Below are 22,948 nucleotides of genomic sequence, written 5' to 3'. Positions count from 1 at the left end.
TCTGACACATCAGGAAGCAGCAGCAGCGCGCTGGGTCTGCAGAGTCTGGGATTATCTGGACAAGCACCGAGCTCCTCGTCGCTGGATGCTGGGACCTTGTCAGACACCACTGCATCAGGTAACGGTAGTGCATGCAAGCTGCACCGAAACATGACGCTGCATGCAAAAAAAGAACTCTGCTGCCAGGGATTCCAGCAGACGCTTGGGGAAATGGCACCGCTTTGCCTTAGAGTTGCCCTGTCGCTTGTGGTGTGGGGGGTCGATGTCTCGCTGGCTCGGTAGTTAGAGACTGTGTTTTTACCTGTAACAGCTCTCCTCATGCTTATAGCTCCAGCATCGGATGATGAAGGCAGCACGGCCGCAACCGATGGTTCCACACTGCGCACCTCCCCAGCAGACCACGGAGGGAGCGTGGGCTCAGAGAGTGGTGGCAGTGCCGTGGATTCGGTGGCTGGTGAGCATAGTGGTACGTCTGTCCCCATTTAGTATGAGGAGTTGGACTGACGAGGAGGTTATAGCGTGGCACGATACGAGGGTAATGCCGTTCAGCCCCCCACTCCAAAGTGATGGAGGCAATGTTCGCCTGTATCCCTGGCATTTACCTGGGGGAGTTCTTAGGTCACTCAATCTTCCACTGTCGTGGTGAAATCTGTGGTTTTTCGTGTCTGTTTCACCCAGTCGTCGTTAGATCACGATCTTTCCAATATTCATACGTGTCTCTTCTCTTCCAGTATCTGGTCGGAGCAGTGCCTACGGGGACACGGCAGTCGAGGGTCACCCCACAGGACCGGGCAGTATAAGTTCTAGCACCGGAGCCATCAGCACTGCAACTGGACAGCATGAAGGTGAAGGCTCTGAGGGTGAAGGAGAGACGGAGGGCGACGCACATACCAGCAACAGGTCTGTACGGCTTTATAGTGCAATACCACGAATAGCCGGCGGTCTGTAATCACGCCCTAAGCTGAATGCATGCATGTGTTCCTCCACTAGACTCCACATGGTGCGTTTAATGCTTCTGGAGCGCCTCCTTCAGTCCATTCCAAGCCTCCGTAATGTTGGAGGAGTCCGGGCCATTCCCTACATGCAGGTACAAGTCACTGACCATCTAGTGGCATCCTTTCTGGTGGCTCGTCTTGGTGCATCTTAACAATCGGCGTGGGTTTTCTCCTCCAGGTGGTGCTGATGCTGACTGCCGACCTGGATGGAGAAGACGAGAAGGATAAAGGAGCCTTGGATAACCTCTTGGCCCAACTCATTGCAGAACTGGGGTTAGATAAAAAGGTAACGGATGAATGCGCAGGTGGATGGATACGATGTGATTCTGGACTGGTATTTGTAACGTTCCTCTCCTCATCCGGTCCAGGATGTCTCTAAGAAGAACGAGCGCACCCACCTGAACGAGGTCCATCTGGTGGTCATGAGGCTGCTGAGCGTCTTCATGTCAAGGACAAAGTCTGGGTCCAAATCCTCCATCTGTGAGGTATGTGGCGTGTAGAGACTTGACCCCTGCGGACAGTCTGTTGCCCCCAGCTCCTCTTCTGATTTCCGGACCTGGTCGGGCGTCATCGTTGTGGTGTGACACTCATGACATGGCATCGGCTTACTAATAAAGAGGCGCCAGCAGGTGAGGGGTATGGTCATCACTTGTGTGAATCCCTCACTTCTTTTTTTTTTTCTTCTTCCTTCCCAGTCGTCCTCCCTGATTTCCAGTGCAACAGCGACCGCTCTTCTCAGCTCGGGGGCCGTGGATTACTGTCTCCACGTCCTGAAGTCTCTCCTGGACTACTGGAAGAGCCAGCAGAGCGACGAGGAGCCGGTGGCTACCAGCCAGCTCCTGAAGCCTCACACCACCTCGTCTCCACCTGATATGAGCCCCTTCTTCCTCCGCCAGTATGTGAAGGTAAGGAGATTGACTTTACTTTCTGCTTGCAGACTTTTCTGAGGCATTTGATGCGACTCCGGCTTGTTTCCTCAGGGTCACGCTGCAGACGTCTTCCAGGCCTACACTCAGCTGCTGACCGAAATGGTTCTCCGACTACCTTACCAGATTAAAAAGATAGCCGACACCAATTCTCGCATCCCTCCGCCTGTGTTTGATCATTCTTGGTTTTACTTCCTGTCTGAGGTTTGTATATCGAGGCGCAGCACCCAGATAAAAACATTCAGTCCATCTTTCTCTTACATATGTTTGATTTTCCGCTCATTTCTTTAATTTTTGCTCAGTACCTGATGATTCAGCAGACGCCATTCGTGCGCCGTCAAGTGCGGAAACTTCTTCTGTTCATCTGTGGCTCAAAGGAAAAATACCGCCAGCTCCGTGACCTTCACACGCTCGATTCCCACGTCCGGGGTATCAAGAAGTTGCTGGAGGAGCACGGGATTTTCTTGCGTGCAAGCGTAGTGACGGCGAGCTCCGGATCTGCACTGCAGTATGACACGCTGATCAATCTGGTAAGAAGCGAAAAGTCCCACGTGTTCCTCTAGGTCTGTAATGCAAAACCGGTACGGCAAGGTCTGAACGCTGCCCTGTGTTTCAGATGGAGCATCTAAAAGCCTGCGCTGAAATCGCATCCCAGAGAACCGTGAACTGGCAGAAGTTCTGCATCAAGGATGACTGTAAGCTGCTGCTCGAGTTATTGCTGCTTTATGGGCGATGTGTGGCGGGCGTAATGCATCGAGTGAAAAATAGCCGTAAAATTAATGCATCCTCATGATGGCGTGCCAAAAGATTCATGTCTGCAGTTTAAGGCTCCTGAGCCCCCTTATTCTTCACTGCATTACCCCATTGAGGGGGAGATGTATTGGGGCATCTAAATGTCATTTATGGGAATGGCCCTTCAATATTGGCCCTTTAAAGGGGTTGTCCAGTTATGGGATATTAATGATCAGAGTGGTCCGATGCCTGGAGCCACCACCGGTCGGCTATTATTTATCCTGGCAGAGGCCTCTAGATCTGTCGGGTCTATGTATTTAGCAGTTGGGTGGGGATGCTGGATGTTATGATCTGTGATTGGTGACTTATCTCTTTTTCATGACCACTGGGCACTTGATGTTCTTCGCCTTTACAACCTTTTGTCGCCCTTTTATCCTCCCTTTCCCCAGCGGTCCTGTACTTCCTGCTCCAGGTCAGCTTCTTGGTGGATGAAGGAGTGTCTCCCGTGCTGCTGCAGCTCCTCTCCTGCGCTCTCTGCGGCAGCAAAGTCCTTTCCACGGCATCAGGCTCCTCCGCTGCACCCTCGTCCAGCTCTGGGCAGTCAGGATCTCAGAGCAAGTCCTCCACCAAGAAGAGCAAAAAGGAAGAGAAAGACAAGGACAAGGAAGGTAGGAGTCCTGTAGCCGTACCGCTGCGGCCGTATCCTCCGGTTGTCGCTGCAGCCGTCGGTGTAATCTGTTGATCTGTTCCAGGTGATGGGTCAAGTCAAGAAGAGCAGCTCTGCACCGCGCTCGTCAACCAGCTGAATAAGTTTGCAGACAAGGAGACGCTGATCCAGTTCCTTCGCTGCTTCTTGCTGGAGTCCAACGCGTCGTCTGTCCGCTGGCAGGCTCATTGCTTAGCGCTGCACATCTACAGGTGAGAATCGCGACCAGACGTTGGTGAGCCGCTGCCAAGGCCTCCTCTTTATATATGTAATGGCTAACGATGCGCATAGACCTGTGGGTTGGACCCGTCGGACATATTGTGATGCCGGAAATCCCAGATCATGTGCAGTTCACACTTTCTGACGTCCTTGCCAGTTATTGTGGTACCTGACAGCGTCCATGGAATCGATTTTAAATCCCATTTATATTAAGTACGATTTCTTTTCTTCTCAGGAACTCCAACAAGGCCCAGCAGGAGCTTCTCCTCGACCTCATGTGGTCCATTTGGCCAGAACTCCCGGCCTATGGACGCAAAGCTGCTCAGTTTGTCGATCTCCTCGGATACTTCTCCCTGAAGACTCCTCAGACAGAGAAGAAGGTGAGCGCACTCAGACCCTGGTTCATTAACGATTTTGCTATTAACAGAGTGATTAAATATGTTGTCACTTGTTCCTTAGTTCAAGGAATATTCCCAAAAGGCTGTTGAGATCCTGAGAACCCAAAATCACATCCTGACCAATCACCCGAACTCCAATATCTACAAGTAAGACCTGACAAGAGGTCGGACCCTCCGATCCTGCTGATAACCCACCTCGGCTGCATAGTTACCTCCATTTTTCTCCGATTTTCCAGCACACTCTCCGGTCTGGTGGAGTTTGATGGATATTATCTGGAGAGTGACCCGTGTCTCGTCTGCAACAACCCTGAAGTCCCGTTGTGTGTACGTCCCGGGCTGAACGGTCTCTTCCCGTGGTGAAATCTCTTCTATGATTCATTGATTTTTTTTTTTTCCCTCTTCTTTTTGGACAGAACATCAAACTTTCCTCCATTAAAGTGGACACTCGTTACACCACTACCCAACAGGTGGTGAAACTTATCGGAAGCCACACCATCAGCAAAGTGACCGTGAAGATCGGAGACTTGAAACGCACCAAGATGGTCCGAACCATTAACCTGTACTACAACAATCGCACCGTGCAAGCCATCGTGGAGCTGAAGAACAAGTGAGTGCCACTGACCGAGGGCAGGTATCCTGGTAATCTGGAATAATGGAACATTGAGGTGCCAGATTATCAGAAATCCCAATCTATGCCGCCATTAGCGCTCAGCATTATTTGCGCTTTTTCTCCATGACCCCACATTTAGGCACGTCTGCTTTCCATAGGTCTCCCATTACTGAAAGGGAAGATTTTATTATATTAACCCTTCCCTCTCACGTTCCTCTCTAGACCTGCCCGCTGGCACAAAGCCAAAAAGGTGCAGCTGACCCCAGGGCAAACGGAGGTGAAGATTGACCTCCCGCTTCCCATCGTCGCCTCCAACCTAATGATCGAGTTTGCCGACTTCTATGAAAACTACCAGGCTTCCTCTGAAACTCTGCAGTGTCCTCGCTGTAGCGCCTCCGTTCCTGCCAACCCCGGTGTATGCGGGAACTGCGGTGAAAATGTCTACCAGTGTCACAAGTGCAGGTCAGCCCACCATCGGGGTTACACCAGCCCTGCAGGTGTTTGTTTTTTATTTGCAGTTTATATTATGCTTTTTTTTATCCTTAGATCCATTAACTATGATGAAAAGGACCCGTTCCTGTGCAATGCTTGCGGATTTTGCAAATATGCCCGCTTTGATTTCATGCTGTATGCAAGACCTTGCTGCGCTGTCGATCCCATTGAGAATGAGGAGGATCGAAAAAAGGTGAGGTGGCCGACGGGGTTTATCTAGTTGTATGTAGTCTGAGGCTTAAGGTACCGTCACATTTAGCGACGCTGCAGCGATATAGACAACGATGCCGATCGCTGCAGCGTCGCTGTTTAGATCGTTGTGTGGTCGCTGGAGAGCTGTCACACAGACAGCTCTCCTGCGACCAACGATGCCGAAGTCTCCGGGTAACCAGGGTAAACATCGGGTTACTAAGCGCAGGGCCGCGCTTAGTAACCCGATGTTTACCCTGGTTACCATTGTAAAAGTTAAAAAAAAAAAAACAATACGTACTTACATTCCGGTGTCTGTCCCCCGGCGTCAGCTTCCCTGCACTGTCAGCTTTACGGCCGGCCAGCGCTGACACAGTGCAGGGAAGCTGACGCCGGGGGACAGACACCGGAATGTAAGTATGTACTGTTTGGTTTTTTTTTTTTTAACTTTTACAATGGTAACCAGGGTAAACATCGGGTTACTAAGCGCGGCCCAGCGCTTAGTAACCCGATGTTTCCCCTGGTTACCAGTAAACACATCGCTGGATCGGCGTCACACACGCCAATTCAGCGATGTCAGCGGGTGATCAGCGACCAAAAAAAAGTCCTGATCATTCCCAGCGACCAATGATCTCCCTGCAGGGGCCTGATCATTGGTCGCTGTCACGCATAACGATTTCGTTAACAATATCGTTGCTACGTCACAAAGCAACGATATCGTTAACGAAATTGTTGTGTGAAGGTACCTTTATTTGATGCTTTATCAACATTTCCCGACTTCTGGTGCACGTTTGTGTTTTAATTAAGAGATGAGCAAATCAATTCCATGGCCGCCAAATAGGAGTCCTGTAAAACGTCTCCTACCTGCCATATCCTCGGCGCGGTTTCTGGTCACTGGGCCTAGAAGTCAGAGGAGGAAACTGCAGAGCTCCTGTCCGGCAGCCATTGACTCCCGATGTAGATTCTAGACGAGGATCCTGTGAATCGAATTTGCTCATCGCTAGTTTTAATTCACTACCGTTACACTCGTCTCTGCTTGATGTCAGTGAACGGAACACCTCTGCACCAGTCCTGTTCACACAGCTGGTACCTACTGCCATCTTGTGTGTTCATGGTGTATCCACTGGCTGTACCCCATTGGTCTGACAAATGCAGGTCCCACCTGTCGAACCGCAGCTTTCTTGAGAACAGGGCCCTGGAGTTGGAGAGGTGGCGACACGTGCGACTTTCTCTCTCGTTCTTTTATTCTCTGGGAGTTGTGGAAATTGCCCAACGTGTTTGTTCGATGCCTCCTCTATCGAGACATTTATGGCATTTTCTGTCCATACGTTTCATTTACAGGCCGTCACCAACATCAACACGCTGCTGGACAAGGCGGACAGAGTCTATCACCAGCTCATGGGCCACCGACCACAACTAGAAAACCTTCTGTGCAAAGTGAACGAAGCCGCCCCCGAGAAACCACAGGTAAGCGCCATGTCTGACATCTCCCACCCCCCTCCCGAGTAATCTTGCTAGTAGCTCATCTGCTGTCACATTGCTCCGCTCCTGATGTCTCCCACATATAGGATGATTCTGCCAATGCCGGAGGGATCGCCTCCACCTCGGCCAGCGTGAATCGGTACATCCTGCAGCTGGCGCAGGAATACTGCGGGGACTGCAAGAACTCTTTTGATGAACTTTCCAAGATCATCCAGGTAATATCGCTGATCTGAAGACCATCAGTGATGTGTTAGGAGACGCCGCCAGATTATTACTCCTGGGCACCTTTCTGATGGCTGAAATCTATTTTCTCAGAAAGTATTTGCCTCCCGTAAGGAGCTTTTGGAGTACGATCTGCAGCAGAGGGAAGCCGCCACCAGGTCCTCCCGCACCACGGTGCAGCCCACGTTCACCGCTAGTCAGTACAGAGCCTTATCAGTGCTCGGATGTGGCCATACATCCTCCACCAAGTGCTACGGGTGTGCCTCCGCCGTGACCGAGCACTGTATCACTCTACTACGTGCCCTGGCTACCAACAGCACCATACGGCACATCCTGGTGACACAGGGGCTCATCCGGGAACTGTTCGATTACAACCTGCGCCGTGGTCCTGCATCCATGCGTGACGAAGTGCGACAGGTCATGTGCTTGCTCACCAGGTAGGACTAGGCCATGTGCGGCTTTCCTTTCTTTTCTTTTTTTGCATTGCATCTTATTTTGATTTATTATCCAGGGACAATCCAGAAGCCACTCAGCAAATGAACGACCTAATTATTGGGAAAGTGTCTACGGCCCTTAAAGGGCACTGGGCAAATCCTGACTTGGTAAGTCTGATGTATCTGAACCGTGGTCCGGGTGGGTGCTCCACGCTCCGTGGTCCGGGTGGGTGCTCCACGCTCCGTGGTCCGGGTGGGTGCTCCACGCTCCGTGGTCCGGGTGGGTGCTCCACTCTCCGTGGTCCGGGTGGGTGCTCCACTCTCCGTGGTCTGGGTGGGTGCGCCACTTCCCGGCACCATGCAGAGAATAATGAATGTCCGAGTTTCTGCTCCAATACAGAGGATGTGTTTTATCAAAGATAAATTTAATCTACATTATTACATCTCACCTGGTAGTAACTTTGTAGATTCACATTGAGATATTTCATCCTCCAGATTATTTAATCTACTAAATTCGGCTGTTGTAATCTGACATATTAGTGGAGTTGTCAAACGTCTACAGCCTTCTTGTGATGGTTTCCAATGATATAAATCTCTTCCAGGCCAGCAGTCTGCAGTATGAGATGCTGCTGCTCACCGACTCAATATCCAAGGAGGACAACTGCTGGGAGCTGCGCCTGCGCTGCGGTACGTAACTACACCGGGTGTTTGGTTGCCGCCACATTCATGCAGAAGTTTTGGAAAGATGCAGTGAAGTCCTCTGCGACATGCGATCTTCTACGTATTGTCACCCGGCTGTGTTTCTTGCAGCGCTCAGTCTCTTCCTGATGGCTGTGAACATCAAGACCCCGGTGGTGGTGGAGAACATCACCTTAATGTGCCTGAGAATCTTGCAGAAGCTCATTAAGCCCCCGACGCCGACCAGCAAGAAGAACAAGGCGAGTCCGACTCCTGCGCACGTCTCCGCTCCTCCTAGCGGAGGCTCTGCAGACACATATAATGATCTCCGCTTTCTTTGTGTCTTTGCTTCAGGATGTTCCCATGGAGGGATTAACCACAGTGAAACCGTACAGCAACGAAATCCACGCTCAGGCGCAGCTCTGGCTAAAGAGGGATCACAAGGCATCGTACGAGGCCTGGAAGAAGTGTCTGCCGGCCCGAGGTGAGACGCTGTGCGGCCGGATTCACACGCAGCGCGCCCGCTGCAGAATCCACAGCGTAAAAGTGTAAAATCTACAATGGATTTGGTGTTACAAAATCATGAAATTGCAGCTTTTTACTTCACGCCTGTGTGCACATGTACCACAGGAGGATTTAGATGCAGTTTTTTTTTGCTGTGTCCAGCACAGGGGTTTTCCGAATTTGTCACGAGTTTGGAAACTGCTCAGAAGTAAACCTGCAAATTACAAACCTTGGCTGCATGCTGTATTAAATATGGCGCACAGATATATATAGGTCACTGCACTAAGCGTCTGTAAGACTCCTGCTTCTAAAAGGCAGAATTCCTGCAGCGGTTAACCCCTTCACGACCTTGGACTTACAGGTATATCCAAGGTTGTTTCCCAGCGTTTGTTGGGGGCTCGGCGCAAAAAAACAGAAAATCACAATGTGATGAAGGGGTTAAAGTGTGGAGCAGTTTACTGATCATTGATTTTAATTTTTCACTTTTTTTTATTTTTCGCCTCTTCTTTCCCGTTCTTTTAACCTTAGGTATAGATAACAGTGGGAACTCGCCAAGCAAAGCCGAGCTCCGGCAAATGTACCTGCAAGAGAAGTACGTATGGAAATGGAAGCAATTCATGAGCAAGAAAGGCAAGAGGACGACGCCACTGGATCTGAAACTGGGACATAACAACTGGCTGCGACAGGTGAGGGGCCGCACCACGGCAGGCGAGGGGCCGCCCCACGGCAGGCGAGGGGCCGCACCACGGCAGGCGAGGGGCCGCACCACGGCAGGCGAGGGGCCGCACCACGGCAGGCGAGGGGACGCGCTCACACCCTTGCCATCACTTTGAATTGCACCTGTCAGTATATGGTCTTCAGCCTCTGGCTTTCCACTCGCAGGTGTTGTTCACCCCGGCCACACAAGCCGCTCGCCAGGCAGCGTGCACCATCGTTGAGGCGTTGGCCACCATTCCCAGCCGCAAGCAGCAGGTCCTGGATCTTCTCACCAGGTGGGTGTTATGGGCTTTACCCTCGGGGTGTCCTATCTGAGGGGTGACCGACCTGACGTGCGGTTTCCTTCTCGCAGCTATTTGGATGAGCTGAGTGTTGCTGGGGAGTGTGCGGCGGAGTACCTCGCCTTGTATCAGAAGCTCATCAAGCCCGCTCACTGGAAGATCTACCTGGCAGCACGGGGCGTGCTACCTTATGTTGGAAATCTCATCACAAAGGTAACAGATCCAGCCCGGCCAAAGTGCAATGTTGCGGGAGACATCCCTGCTATCTGGACAGCCGCTAGTTATATGCAGTAGTGCCCCATAGAATAAAATAATCCTTACACATTCCTTCCATCCCAGCTATATCTACACTGGGTCTGCCGGTGCTCGCATGACTTAGTCAGTGAGTGCTGCAGCCAGTCAATGGCAGCTGATGGGCTGCAGCGATCTCACTTCCACCGGATGTCAGAGCTTTGACCAAGGGAAGTGCGAGCGCCTTAACCGCTTTTACAGGATGTCACGCGAGTGACAAGCGATGCTGTCATTGAAATCGCTGACCGGGAGGGGAGTGTGAGCGTTTTATTTTCTATGGGGCGTTACTTCAGACTTGTGCAGGTAGTGGACGACTCCCTGAGACAGAAACAACAAATTTGTTTTCAGTCCTTCACTTTCAGCCTTTTTAGAAGTTCTCCCTTGACGTGGAGATGTCGAGGATTCTGACGATTGTGTTGAATCTCCTTTAGGAAATCGCCCGTCTGCTGGCGTTAGAAGAGGCGACTCTCAGCACAGATCTGCAGCAGGGCTACGCTCTGAAGAGCCTGACAGGTACGACCCTGTCTCACCCGGCCACCATCTCTATATCCAGAGGACGGCGCCGTGGTTTTATACTGCCCGTGTCCTGCGAGCGGCTGCTACAGGATCTTTACAGAGTGACCGGCTGATTTACAGGGCTGGGATCTGTTCGTCGCTGATCTCTGCAGCCGTCCAGCTTCATCCCAGTACAACCAGTGCCCTTGTATGTAATGATATCATCTGATATGTGACCCCTCCTGTCTCCCAATCCTCAGGTCTCCTCTCTTCCTTCGTGGAGGTGGAATCGATCAAGCGTCACTTCAAGAGCCGCCTGGTGGGCACCGTCCTCAATGGTTACCTCTGCCTCCGAAAGCTGGTAGTGCAGAGAACCAAGCTGATAGATGAGACCCAGGACATGTTACTGGAGATGCTGGAGGACATGACCACTGGTAACCGCTCCTCTTATCCTGTGTCCGCTTGGACATCTTTGTGACTGATGGTTTTGCAGGTTCATTATTTGACGCCTGTAGATGTCGCCATTTTCTCAGTATGACGCCTCTGTGGATGTTCGGGTACATCGTCCACATTTACCTAAAGCAACTTGTTCTTTCCACAGGAACGGAGTCAGAAACCAAGGCCTTCATGGCGGTGTGCATCGAGACAGCCAAGCGGTACAGTCTGGACGATTACCGAACGCCTGTGTTTATATTTGAGCGGCTCTGCAGCATCATATACCCGGTGAGTGGCGGTAGCTAGTTGGTAATATGTCCGCTGAAATGAGAGCCTCCTAGTTCCCAGCATTCGCAGCTTTTCTTATAATTAGCCGGATTGGCACAACGTCGTGTGGCGATGTCACGCCAGGCCAGGTGATCAAAGGGGGATCAGGGATGCCGGCACGTAAGAGGCTGTGCTCCCGGGGCTTAGCGACAGATTACCAATGTGGCAGCAGTTACATGGTCGCCTGTGCGTTCCCTTCCAGTAAGAGTTACTTAGGTACAGGTTCAGTCCAGGGTCTGTGAATTTCTCCGAGTTCTCTGTCCCACAGATTTAGGTGGGCTGCTCATGTATTGTCAGTGGTGCTGGAGCGGCGCTCGTGGGTCAAAAGTATAAGTGAAGTCCCGGCCCTGCCGTTATTTTTTTGCTCCTGAGTGTTATAACAGCGTCTCATCGTACGTGTAGTTATCATAAATTGTCTTTTCTTCAGGAGGAGAATGAAGTCACCGAGTTCTTTGTGACCCTCGAAAAAGACCCCCAGCAAGAAGACTTCCTCCAGGGCCGAATGCCTGGAAACCCGTACAGCAGCAACGAGCCAGGAATCGGCCCCCTCATGAGAGACATCAAGAACAAGATCTGCCAGGACTGCGACCTCGTGGCCCTGCTGGAGGACGACAGCGGCATGGAGGTGAGACGTCGGCGGTATTATATGTAGATTGTCGGAGATCCGGAGTGGCGGGAGTAGGAGTGTTCGGCAGTATCGTTATTAATGACTGCGTGTCTTTCCAGCTTCTGGTTAATAACAAGATAATCAGCCTGGACCTGCCGGTGGCCGAGGTGTACAAGAAGGTGTGGTGCCCGACTAATGAGGTGCGGCTCGTTCTCCTCGTTCATTAGAACAGGACGTTGTTAGGTTTTGTTACAGTCCTTAAACCCTACGATTTTTTTATTTTGCGTCTTATTAGTCGTCCACTTTTGCTGGGATCTTTGTCTGGAATTGCAGCTGAGCTCCATTGCAGAACATGGGGTTGAGCTGTAATAGCGCACGGCCTGTTTAAAAGGGCTCTCGACGGACCCCGTTATCACTTGCTCTGCTGCACCTTTCATCCTGGAGCAAGTTTCTGTGGATTTTATTTTTTTATATCCCTCCTCGGCCTCCCGCTTTCCATCTGTAGCAAAACTACAACTCCCAGCATGCCCTGGCAGACACAGACTTATGTATTGTGTGCTCTAATTTCAGGGGGAACCAATGAGAATAATTTACAGAATGAGGGGTCTTCTGGGGGACGCAACAGAAGAATTCATTGAGTCTTTGGACTCCACCACAGGTGACCCTTATAGGGGGACGGTTAGGGAAGGGTTTATACAGCAGTTAGCGTTTTGCCCACTGTTATTTCTTGTGCATTTATTAGATGAGGAAGAGGATGAGGAGGAAGTGTACAAGATGGCGGGGGTGATGGCGCAGTGCGGAGGACTGGAGTGCATGCTGAATCGTCTGGCCGGTATCAAGGACTTCAAGCAGGGACGCCATCTCCTTACGGTGAGTCGGAGCCATTGGATTTGATCTGGCGCTTGTCGTTATTTACATGGGGCTGCCAGTTACACTTGTTGTCGTCCTCTGCAGGTTCTTCTAAAGCTTTTCAGCTACTGCGTCAAGGTGAAGGTGAATCGTCAGCAGCTGGTGAAGCCCGAAATGAACACTCTGAATGTGATGCTGGGGACCCTGAACCTGGTAAGTCCAGAGTATAGCCCCCCAATACATGAGACTGTCTGCCAATCCTGATATTGAGGCGCTTGGCAGACCTCTGTGTATGGGGGTCCGCGGACCTCTCCTGTCGGAGGAAAAGGATCGTGCACTCCTGTGCATGGAGAGAGCTGAATGAGCAGCTGAACCATTGCTCGGCCCACCGCCTTCTTGTTTGTGGGGTCTTATATCTGGTCTCTTCTTCAGGCGCTGGTGGCAGAACAGGAGAGCAAAGATAGTGGCGGGGCCGCTGTAGCCGAGCAGGTCCTGAGTATCATGGAGATCATCCTGGACGAGTCCAATGCTGAGCCGCTAAGCGAGGACAAGGTGACGCCGCACAGTGTAGCCCCCCACAATTAATTCTTACCCCCGTTTCTTGCCTTTGTTGGGATATACCATCGGTCTGATCCATTGTGGGAAGGAACTGCTAAAATCCAAGCTAAAGATGAGGTTGATCTCCTTGTAGTGCTGGTGTGGAGCCACTAGGGGGCACTGCCATCACTGACACTGTGGAGGTCTGCGGCAGCCTCGTCGCCCTCTTGTGGTGCAGGGGGTGTATGACGGCAGTGATGGGAGCACTTGCCCTATTCTGTAGCAGGTGTAATGTTATGTCCTCCATCTTCTCTGCAGGGGAACCTTCTACTGACCGGGGATAAGGACCAGCTGGTCATGCTCCTCGATCAGATCAACAGCACGTTCGTCCGCTCCAACCCCAGCGTGCTGCAGGGCCTGCTGCGCATCATCCCATACCTGTCGTTTGGAGAGATGGAGAAGATGCAGATCCTGGTGGATCGCTTCAAGCCGTACTGCACTTTTGAGAAGTAAGCCTCGATGACTGGACCCCGTCCTCACTTATGGGGCGGGGGGGGGGCTCATCCTGCAAAATTGTCCTCTAAAAAAAAAAATCTAAAGTTTTACTTTCTCTGACATCTGAATATGTACAGTCTAGTGTTCTCTGTTATCAGCCTTGTGCAGTCTTTTCCCACATTAGATGCGACCCCCAGTGCTGGGAGTAACCCCGTCCTCTCTTCCAGGTATGACGACGAGCATTGCACCGATGACAAGGTGTTCCTGGACTGTTTCTGTAAGATCGCCGCCGGCATTAAGAATAACAGCAATGGCCACCAGCTGAAGGACCTCATCCTGCAGAAGGGGATCACGCAGAACGCCCTGGACTACATGAAGAAACACATCCCCAGTGCCAAGAAGTAAGACCCCCATCCTCCCTCCGATCAGCCACAGACATCTCAGCCCCTTCTCATAAACATGGGGGTCCCAGTCCTGCGTTCAGACAGGACTCCACAGTCTTGTTTTAGGAGAGACCGAAAACTTCCCGCAGCTGAAGGTTTGCTGCAATGTGTCCAGTTAGTCATCCATTGATTTGATACATTGTATCAGGCAGACGGTTCATCTTACCGGTGAATACATTGTAACGATCCCTCAGCTGTGGGACATCCAGGATGTTGTAAAGGAGAGAGGGTTTTGGTCCGTGTGCATTGTTGGGTTCTCGCTGAAGTCTCTTCACCCCTGTGCTTCCCCGCAGCTTGGACGCGGATATCTGGAAGAAGTTCCTCTCGCGGCCCGCTCTTCCCTTTATTTTGCGGTTACTAAGAGGATTGGCCACACAGCATCTCCCCACACAGGTGAGAACTCCGACCCTCCACGACTGCACGCAGGGTCCGGCCCGGCCATCCTCACCACTGCCGGATTATCCATCCATAAGTGTACCGATGATGAGGGTTATCCCCTCAAGGCAAAAAGCGGTCTGCAAACATTCACAAAGGGAGAGGATCAAACAAAAAACCACCGCATGTAGTGCACAGCAGCACAGAGGATTTCAGGAGAGCGGCAGTCGAGGGGGATCATAGATCGAATTGTGTAATAAAAGGGCTGGGATCCTCAGCAGCACAGAGTATCTCAGGAGTAGGATATGCTGATCTTGTGGGGGGTCACGTATTCCGCAGCACAGAGTATGTCCGGAGCGGATGGTTCTGTGTCTTCTGTCCGCCTTTCACTCCTCATCCTCTCCATTATCCAGCAGGCGCTCATCGGCACAGACTCCATCACGAACCTTCACAAGCTGGAGCAGGTGTCCAGCGACGAGGGGATCGGGACCCTCGCAGAAAACCTGCTAGAAGCCCTGCGAGAGCACCCCGACGTCAACAAGAAGATCGACGCAGCCCGGAAGGAGACTCGGGCCGAGAAGAAGCGTATGGCCATGGCCATGAGGCAGAAGGCGCTGGGGACCCTGGGCATGACTGTAAGCGGGTGATGGGGGTGCCATTCACACAGTCCGTCCTTCATATAGCTGATGTACAATCCTGCTGGTCCTTATTGGAAACAGTCAGCAAGGCTGTGGACAGGCCGCTTCCCTGACAGCGTAACGGAGCTCCTGTAATGGAGGAGCGGGTATTTCTTAAAGGGGTTGTCTAGGCAAAACAAAAACCTTGGTCTGCACAGGGACAGAAAGTGGAGACATCACCATTTTTTCAGCTGCTGGACCGCTGCGAACTTGGATCGGTAGCAGCGGTCAGGTGACTTAAAGCAGGACATGAGTGGAGGTTTCCTGATTCCTGGTGCTGTGGCCTACATTGAGTCGGCAGGCTCTTCACCAAGATTTCACTTTGCGTGAACAGCCCCATTAAATGCCTTTCAGAATGTGAAACTTCAGTGCAGGGAATGCTGGGGGATGTCCGCTCTGCAGAGAAGTGAATGCTGCTCCGATGCTTGTACATAAGATTGTTCCTTTCTCCTCCAGACCAATGAGAAGGGTCAGGTGGTGACGAAGACGGCTCTTCTGAAGCAGATGGAAGAACTGATCGAGGAGCCCGGACTGACCTGCTGCATCTGCAGAGAGGGGTACAAGTTCCAGGTACTAGAGACCGCCATCTGTCCATGCCCTAGTGGGGCCCCATGATCTGAGGTTGTCCCTGCCCCTTTAAGACTTGTCTAGGAAACCCTTTTACGATCTGAGATTCAGAAAATCTTTTTTTTTTTTTTTTTTTTTCTCAGCCAACCAAAGTGCTTGGAATCTACACGTTTACCAAGAGGGTGTCGCTGGAGGAAGCGGAGAATAAGCCCCGCAAGCAGCAGGGGTACAGCACAGTCTCCCACTTCAACATCGTTCACTACGACTGTCACCTGGCAGCAGTGAGGTAGCGTCATCCTCCCGTCACGGGGTGGTATGGGGGTGAACGTCGTCCTGAATGTAAGGATATTGGGGTTCTCCCTCTGCAGATTAGCTCGTGGTCGGGAGGAATGGGAGAGCGCTGCTCTGCAGAACGCCAATACGAAGTGTAACGGCCTGCTGCCTGTCTGGGGCCCCCACGTGCCGGAGTCTGCGTTTGCCACGTGTTTGGCGAGGTGAGATATCCACGTGTCTGCAGCCACTGATAACAAGTGATGACCCCACACAATCTAACTCTGCACAACGGCACCTCCTTCTCCCCCGCAGGCACAATACTTACCTCCAGGAGTGTACGGGGCAGCGGGAGCCCACCTACCAACTCAACATCCACGACCTGAAGTTGCTGTTCCTGAGATTTGCCAACGAGCAATCATTCAGTTCTGATACCGGGGGAGGGGGAAGGGAGAGCAACATCCATCTCATCCCCTACATCATCCACACCGTGCTGTATGTGCTGAACACGTACGTATCCCAGCTGCACACGCAGCGCCATGTGGGGTTGGTGGAGAAATGGTACAATGAAGTAGCGAGGCGCCATACTGGGGCTGGTAGGGAGGTAGTAAAAGCATACAGTGAGGCACCATACTGGGGCTGGTAGGGAGGTAGTAAAAGCATGCAGTGAGGCGCCATACTGGGGCTGGTAAGGAGGTAGTAAAAGCATGTAGTGAGGTGCCATACTGGGGCTGGTAGGGAGGTAGTAAAAGCATGCAGTGAGGTGCCATACTGGGGCTGGTAGGGAGGTAGTAAAAGCATGTAGTGAGGCGCCATACTGGATCTGGTAGGGAGGTAGTAAAAGCATGTAGTGAGGTGCCATACTGGGGCTGGTAGGGAGGTAGTAAAAGCATGTAGTGAGGCGCCATACTGGGGCTGGTAGGGAGGTAGTAAAAGCATGCAGTGAGGCGCCATACTGGGGCTGGTAGGGAGGTAGTAAAAGCATGCAGTGAGGTGCCATACTGGGGCTGGTAGGGAGGTAGTAAAAGCACGCAGTGAGGCGCCATACTGGGGCTGGTAGGGAGGTAGTAAAAGCATGCAGTGAGGTGCCATACTGGGGCTGGTAGGGAGGTAGTAAAAGCACGCAGTGAGGCGCCATACTGGGGCTGGTAGGGAGGTAGTAAAAGCACGCAGTGAGGCGCCATACTGGGGCTGGTAGGAAGGTAGTGAAAGCATGCAGTGAGGTGCTATACTGGGGCTGGTAAGGAGGTAGTAAAAGCATGCAGTGAGGTGCCATACTGGAGCTGGTAAGGAGGTAGTAAAAGCATGCAGTGAGGTGCCATACTGGGGCTGGAAGGGAGGTAGTAAAAGCATGCAGTGAGGTGCCATACTGGGGCTGGTAGGGAGGTAGTGAAAGCATGCAGTGAGGCACCATACTGAGGCTGGCAGGGGGATAGTGTGAGCGTGCAGTGAGGTGCCATGCCGGGGCTGGTAGGGAGGTAGTAAAACCGTTCAGTGAGGTGCCATACTGGGGCTGGTAGGGAGGTAGTGAAAGCATGCAGTGAGGCGCCGTACTGGGGCTGGTAGGGATGTAGTAAAAGCATGCAGTGAGGCACCATACTGAGGCTGGCAGGGGGATAGTGTGAGCGTGCAGTGAGGTGCCATGCCGGGGCTGGTAGGGAGGTAGTAAAACCGTTCAGTGAGGTGCCATACTGGGGCTGGTAGGGAGGTAGTAAAAGCATGCAGTGAGACGCCATACTGGGGCTAGGAGGGAGGTAGTAAAATCATGCAGTGAGGTGCCATACTGGGGCTGGTAGGGAGGTAGTAAAACCATGCAGTGAGGCGCCATACTGAGGCTGGCAGGGGGATAGTGTGAGCGTGCAGCGTGGTGCCATACTGAGGCTGGCAGGGGGGATAGTGTGAGCGTGCTGTGAGGTGCCATACTGGGGCTGGCTGAGGGATAGTGTGAGCGTGCAGCGTGGTGCCATACTGAGGCTGGCAGGGGGGATAGTGTGAGCGTGCTGCGAATTGCCATACTGGGGTTTGCAGGGGGATAGTGTGAGCGTGCAGTGAGGTGCCATACTGGGGCTTGCGGGGGGATAGTGTGAGCATGCTGTGAGGTGCCATACTGGGGCTGGCTTGGGTATAGGGTGAGCGTGCAGCAAATTACCATACTGAGGCTGGCAGGGGGATAGTGTGAGAGTGCTGTGAGGCGCCATACTGGGGCTTGCAGGGGGATAGTGTGAGCGTGCAGTGAGGTGCCATGTCGGGGCTGGCTGGGGGATATGGGAGCATGCAGCAAGTTGATAGTCCAGGATATAACACAATCTCTAACACCTTGTAGCAAACCCTCAGCTGTGTTCGCAGGCAGAATTTCCAGTATCTTGTGTAAAGCGGAATCTTCCATTCCCTGAAGTTGCAGACACCGCTCATTAACCACTTCATGTCGTTTACTTGGGTGTTTCAGAACCCGGGCCATATCCCGCGAGGAGAAAAATGTCCAGAATTTCCTAGAACAGCCCAAAGAGAAGTGGGTGGAAAGTGCCTTGGAGGTGGACGGGCCCCATTACTTCACGGTGCTCGCGCTGCACCTGCTTCCTACAGAGAAGTGGAAAAGCATCCGCATAGAAGTGCTGCGCAGGCTGCTGGTCATCAGCCACGTGCGGGCGGTGCCACCCAGCGGAGCAAACAGGTACAGGAGTGGGGTCATCAGGATGTACCACGGATACTGCACCGATCCTAGGGGGCTGATGGAAGAGCAGCACTTTAAAGCTGTGATCTCAGCTCTGGACTGTAGGGCACGGCTCTGTAACCTGCCAATCATCGGGGCCATGCCCGGAGCACGTTGCAGTCACTACCAAGGTCACAGCACAGCGTCCAGTGCATCCACTGTCTGCGGCTCTTCACCCCCAGAGCCGGGCATGGCGTAATATGTGTACAAGAGGCGCCTGCCTGTGATCGGCTCGCACGCTGCCTGTTGACATTGAGCTTACATGACGTCTCAGGACTGAGGCATGTCCCCGAGGGCCGAGTTAGTGCTGCACAGAGGCCGCAGCAGGCACCCATGAGAAATGTGGTTATACTGGAGCGCGGGCCGGCCCAGGAGCAGCGACATGGCTGGGATTCCAGCACTGGGCGAGTCCGTGCCGGGCCGACGTCTCGCTCTGTAGTCACACATCAGACAGGGAAGGTGACTGTTAATGACTCTCTGCAATTAATAAAGCAGCTAGACGCTTGGGCTGCAGTGCACGATTCCGGGAGTTGTCCGTAGGTCTCGTCCATTATGTATTTGGGACATATCAGTTTGGGGGGCCGGGATGCTGCTTGTTAAAGGCCATGTAGAGCAACATATTAGTTTGCAGATGTATGGGCACCGCTGATCAGAGCCGGAGGATCAGCGTCACTTTCTCTGTTGTCCCTCCATAGATTAACAGACAAATCGGTGAAGGAGTACCCCGTGTATCGCTCCAGCCTCCTCTTCTGGGCCCTGGTGGACCTAATCTACAACATGTTCAAGGTAACACTACAAGACGCAGACACATACATGTGGATGTACAGAGCCCCTTTAAGTGACACCTGTCCCAGACGGCTTCTTTAAAGGGGGTGAAGACCTGATGGGGCTCTGACTCCTTGCTGCTGACCAGCAGAACGTAGTGTCCCTTTATGTTGGTGCTGTACGTATGGTTTTGGATCAGCTCCACTGTAAACACTATGGTCGGCTCGCACGCTGCCTGCTGACATTGAGCTTACCAGACATCTCAAGACTTTAAAGCATCTCCCCGAGGGCTCGTCTTAGTGCTGCCCTGTAATTTCCACACACCACAGCATTCGCCCCAGGAGATCTTGTGAAATATTTTCAAAATGTGTCTGTAGTGAACGGGAGGGATCTGCAGTACCTGGCACAGCCACAAGCAGCCGTAGGGCGCTGTCCTTAGGTAGACAATTAAAGGGCCCCTCCATTCATCTGAATGGCCAGGGTGTCCGGAGTCGGGCACTTACTGATTAGTGGATAATCCATCACGATTACAAGTCACAAGCTTCGTCTCCAAGAAACTTCCAGGGAGGATCTTCCACTCTTAAAGGGATTGTCCTGCGGTTCGCTGCATCATCTCTTGCGTTTTTGTCTCGCAGAAGGTACCAAACAGTAACACGGAGGGCGGCTGGTCCTACTCCCTGGCAGATTACATCCGGCTCAATGACATGCCCATCTATGAGGCGGCAGACCGGGCGCTGAAGACCTTCCAAGACGAGTTCATGCCCGTGGAGTCCTTCTCCGAGTTCATGGACGTCGCTGGTGAGTAACTGCGCTCCGTGTCCAATCCTAATGGTGGTCCTCGCCACTTCCAAGATCTCTGCTTGCTGTAATTATCCTGAGAGTGAAGTGTACGGCGGTGCCAATCCTAAACCTATACACAGCGCAGACCTCGCTTGTCCTGATGCTTTGTTACAATGTGTCAGTCCGCAGTCCTGCTCGTGTAGCAGAGGATCGTCTAGACTGGATACAATGTAACAAACCCTCAGCTGCGAGGAGCATTAGATAATAAGTTTTAGACATCTGGATATTAAGGAGCTGAACCACAAAGTACAGTAGAAAGTTGTGGAACTTTTTAATTTTACTTCTGAATTTGTTTTTTCCTTTTTCTCAGGGCTTTTATCAGAAGTCGACGACCCTGAGCAGTTCCTGAAGGATCTCCTGAACTCTGTTCCCTGACCCCTCAGCTCTTGGTGTGGGGGCGCTCCACGTTCCTCCCCGGCTCTTGCAGTAATGTGTGGTTTTCCTCCATCTTGTATTTCTGGTGTTTCTAGGGAGGGGAAAGGCTTGAAGCGCGCTTATCCCGTCACCATCGGCCGTTGCCGCACATTTCTCTGGTCATATATATATATACACTTTTATATCTTGAGTTTTAGAATCGGCTGCTATTTTTGTGTGGGTTTTTTTTTTTTCCTTTTGTTTTGGGTGCGTTTTTGTGGATTTGGGACACTAATGCCGACGAAAATCTCAGGAGGAACTGGACCGTCCCTTCCCCCCCCCGAATGCATGAAATTTACAGCCCACCAAAGACAAAACTGCATGCGGAAAAAAGCCCAGCGTCTCCCATCACGTGACAACCACAAGGCGGCCTCGTGTGTAGCTCCAAGGGTGTCAGCGGAGACCCCAATCATTTCCACTTGTGACAATCTGAATCCGGCGGAGAGCGTCAGTCAGTGTCGTGCTGGAGCGCAGGCTCGGCACTTCGATCAGGGCAGATCACCTCCTCGGCCAACAATATAATATGTAACTAGTCGTTGTCTGCTTGATAAAATAATAAAATCTCGTCATAAATCTTCTGTTTTGCCTGCACTGATACACTGTAGCAAACTGAGCAGAGAGGGATCTGCGCTGCTGACAGATGATTGTCCAGACTTGGTACATTGTAACAAAGCGGAGAATCTGGTCAGCAAGAGATGACGGGTCCATTGTTCCTACTGACAGCAAGCAGAGATCTTGGTAACGCTGAGGAGTTGGGATACAAAGTGGGTTAGAAATTTGCAAAACTTCTTATTGGTTCGGATTTGGAAGTGATTAGTGGATGGCAGCGGAGCTGTCCGGGTGCGGAGCCGACGGGCAGGAGTGTTCCTGAATCTGCTTCACCGCTGTGGGCGGCATCGGGCGCGTCCTCTGCCAGGATAAACCCTCATTAGTCAGATCTGATGCCGCCTATATGCCAAATAATCTGTGAAGGACGCAGCCCATCTGTTCCTGGGAAAGCTGGGTGACTACCAGCATGACCGTGCCAGCAGTTGTCACCCAGCTTTCTCGTACGCATCACATCATGAAAAACCTGAACCTCCTCTCTGTGTCTTATGATCTGCGGCCAAAAGACGTGTGCAGACAGCGAGGACCCTGGAGACCGCCTCGGGGTGGCCAAAGCCCACACATAATCCAGACACTGGCTGCTTGTTCTGTAATGAAAGTGCCACATCTAAGTGCACCCCTGGGGGGTTCAGACTTTCTGCAAAAAGCACCCAAGAAAACATCTCGTATCTAGCACGAAAAAAATATCTGCTCCCTCCTTACGACAGCCTGTCGCTTTAATGAGCTGCAATACCAGACACGACCTGTAGACGGGGGTGGCGCTGTCAAGTCCTGAATAACCCAATTGTCTCAGCTTGAGTTATCTGAGATAATTTGGTTGTTACAATGTAACCAGATTATTAGACCGAACTTGGGTTTATGGCAGAGAAGAGAAGCAGCAGCTGCGGTATCGGGCGGCCACTCCAGCTGCTGACCTCATGTTAGGAGACGTGAATGATGGAACAATGTGACATATGTCTACATAGATTCGCTCTCAGCCCAAAACGTCCAAAAACAACAGACGCTCCACCCGGCGTTTCTCAATGTCTCAAAATAAATGCTGATGACAGTGGCAAAATCTGCGACCTGCAGGCAACTCCACCTGATGAAATCACCCTCTGTCACTGAGGGAGCTGAGACGTCCTCAGCTGGACATCGGTGAGTCACTGACCCAACTGACAGGTCCGAGCGTTAATTATCACGTGTGCTACTGCTTTATGGGATGTGTCATCCGCTACATTGTGTCTCTGCTCATCATATATTTACACTTATAAATGCTGGAGGATCCTGTGTGATAAAGGAGCGACAGTAATGCCTGCTACCTCTGACACCATGGGCACTGCAGGCGACTGATGGTACAGGGTCGTCCCAGACTACCGGGGATAGAGATGCCAACTCTCGTTACATCATGTACTGTATGGGGTTCCTGTACAGTATGGTGGTCATGTACTTAATGTGGGTCCTCTACTGTATGGATGTGCTGTATTGTAGGTGGGTCATGTACTGTATGGAGGTCCTGTACTGTATGTGGGTCCTGTACTGCATGGCTGTCCTGTACTGTATGGATGTGCTGTATTGTAGGTGGGTCATGTACTGTATGGATATCCTGTAATGTAGGGGAGTCCTGTACTGTATGGATGTCCTGTATGGCTGTCGTGTACTGTATGTGGGTCTTGTACGG

General features: G+C 51.9%; 1 protein-coding gene across 14 annotated transcripts in view; it reads left to right on the top strand.

The window, feature by feature from the left end:
* The window catches only part of UBR4 (ubiquitin protein ligase E3 component n-recognin 4), a 49,754-nt gene extending 28,494 nt beyond the window's left edge, over positions 1–21,260 (top strand). For 7 of the 14 annotated variants that reach the window (XM_069742016.1, XM_069742010.1, XM_069742012.1 and 4 more), the window contains 49 exons: positions 14–118; positions 311–466; positions 732–900; positions 991–1,087; positions 1,174–1,281; positions 1,364–1,480; positions 1,691–1,900; positions 1,976–2,125; positions 2,224–2,451; positions 2,538–2,616; positions 3,103–3,321; positions 3,406–3,571; positions 3,814–3,958; positions 4,038–4,123; positions 4,213–4,300; positions 4,390–4,583; positions 4,809–5,048; positions 5,133–5,271; positions 6,609–6,734; positions 6,836–6,964; positions 7,065–7,408; positions 7,483–7,573; positions 8,008–8,092; positions 8,216–8,343; positions 8,438–8,567; positions 9,116–9,273; positions 9,470–9,579; positions 9,657–9,798; positions 10,308–10,389; positions 10,632–10,805; positions 10,973–11,094; positions 11,561–11,758; positions 11,860–11,940; positions 12,311–12,398; positions 12,483–12,610; positions 12,695–12,802; positions 13,022–13,141; positions 13,445–13,635; positions 13,849–14,022; positions 14,358–14,457; positions 14,853–15,074; positions 15,573–15,686; positions 15,827–15,969; positions 16,052–16,177; positions 16,269–16,463; positions 18,400–18,624; positions 19,359–19,449; positions 20,064–20,226; positions 20,579–21,260. In XM_069742016.1, the coding sequence (XP_069598117.1) occupies positions 14–118; positions 311–466; positions 732–900; positions 991–1,087; positions 1,174–1,281; positions 1,364–1,480; positions 1,691–1,900; positions 1,976–2,125; positions 2,224–2,451; positions 2,538–2,616; positions 3,103–3,321; positions 3,406–3,571; positions 3,814–3,958; positions 4,038–4,123; positions 4,213–4,300; positions 4,390–4,583; positions 4,809–5,048; positions 5,133–5,271; positions 6,609–6,734; positions 6,836–6,964; positions 7,065–7,408; positions 7,483–7,573; positions 8,008–8,092; positions 8,216–8,343; positions 8,438–8,567; positions 9,116–9,273; positions 9,470–9,579; positions 9,657–9,798; positions 10,308–10,389; positions 10,632–10,805; positions 10,973–11,094; positions 11,561–11,758; positions 11,860–11,940; positions 12,311–12,398; positions 12,483–12,610; positions 12,695–12,802; positions 13,022–13,141; positions 13,445–13,635; positions 13,849–14,022; positions 14,358–14,457; positions 14,853–15,074; positions 15,573–15,686; positions 15,827–15,969; positions 16,052–16,177; positions 16,269–16,463; positions 18,400–18,624; positions 19,359–19,449; positions 20,064–20,226; positions 20,579–20,643 (7,049 nt within the window). In that variant the 3' untranslated portion in view covers positions 20,644–21,260. The remainder of the gene's footprint in view (positions 1–13; positions 119–310; positions 467–731; positions 901–990; positions 1,088–1,173; positions 1,282–1,363; positions 1,481–1,690; positions 1,901–1,975; positions 2,126–2,223; positions 2,452–2,537; positions 2,617–3,102; positions 3,322–3,405; positions 3,572–3,813; positions 3,959–4,037; positions 4,124–4,212; positions 4,301–4,389; positions 4,584–4,808; positions 5,049–5,132; positions 5,272–6,608; positions 6,735–6,835; positions 6,965–7,064; positions 7,409–7,482; positions 7,574–8,007; positions 8,093–8,215; positions 8,344–8,437; positions 8,568–9,115; positions 9,274–9,469; positions 9,580–9,656; positions 9,799–10,307; positions 10,390–10,631; positions 10,806–10,972; positions 11,095–11,560; positions 11,759–11,859; positions 11,941–12,310; positions 12,399–12,482; positions 12,611–12,694; positions 12,803–13,021; positions 13,142–13,444; positions 13,636–13,848; positions 14,023–14,357; positions 14,458–14,852; positions 15,075–15,572; positions 15,687–15,826; positions 15,970–16,051; positions 16,178–16,268; positions 16,464–18,399; positions 18,625–19,358; positions 19,450–20,063; positions 20,227–20,578) is intronic. The other 7 variants (XM_069742017.1, XM_069742009.1, XM_069742018.1 and 4 more) reach the window with 5 other exon arrangements.
* The last annotated feature ends 1,688 nt before the right edge of the window (positions 21,261–22,948 follow it).

The sequence above is a fragment of the Ranitomeya imitator genome, chromosome 10, assembly GCF_032444005.1.
Source record: "Ranitomeya imitator isolate aRanImi1 chromosome 10, aRanImi1.pri, whole genome shotgun sequence".
NCBI classification, from domain to species: domain Eukaryota; kingdom Metazoa; phylum Chordata; class Amphibia; order Anura; family Dendrobatidae; genus Ranitomeya; species Ranitomeya imitator.
This window is presented reverse-complemented; position numbering and strand designations above follow the sequence as displayed.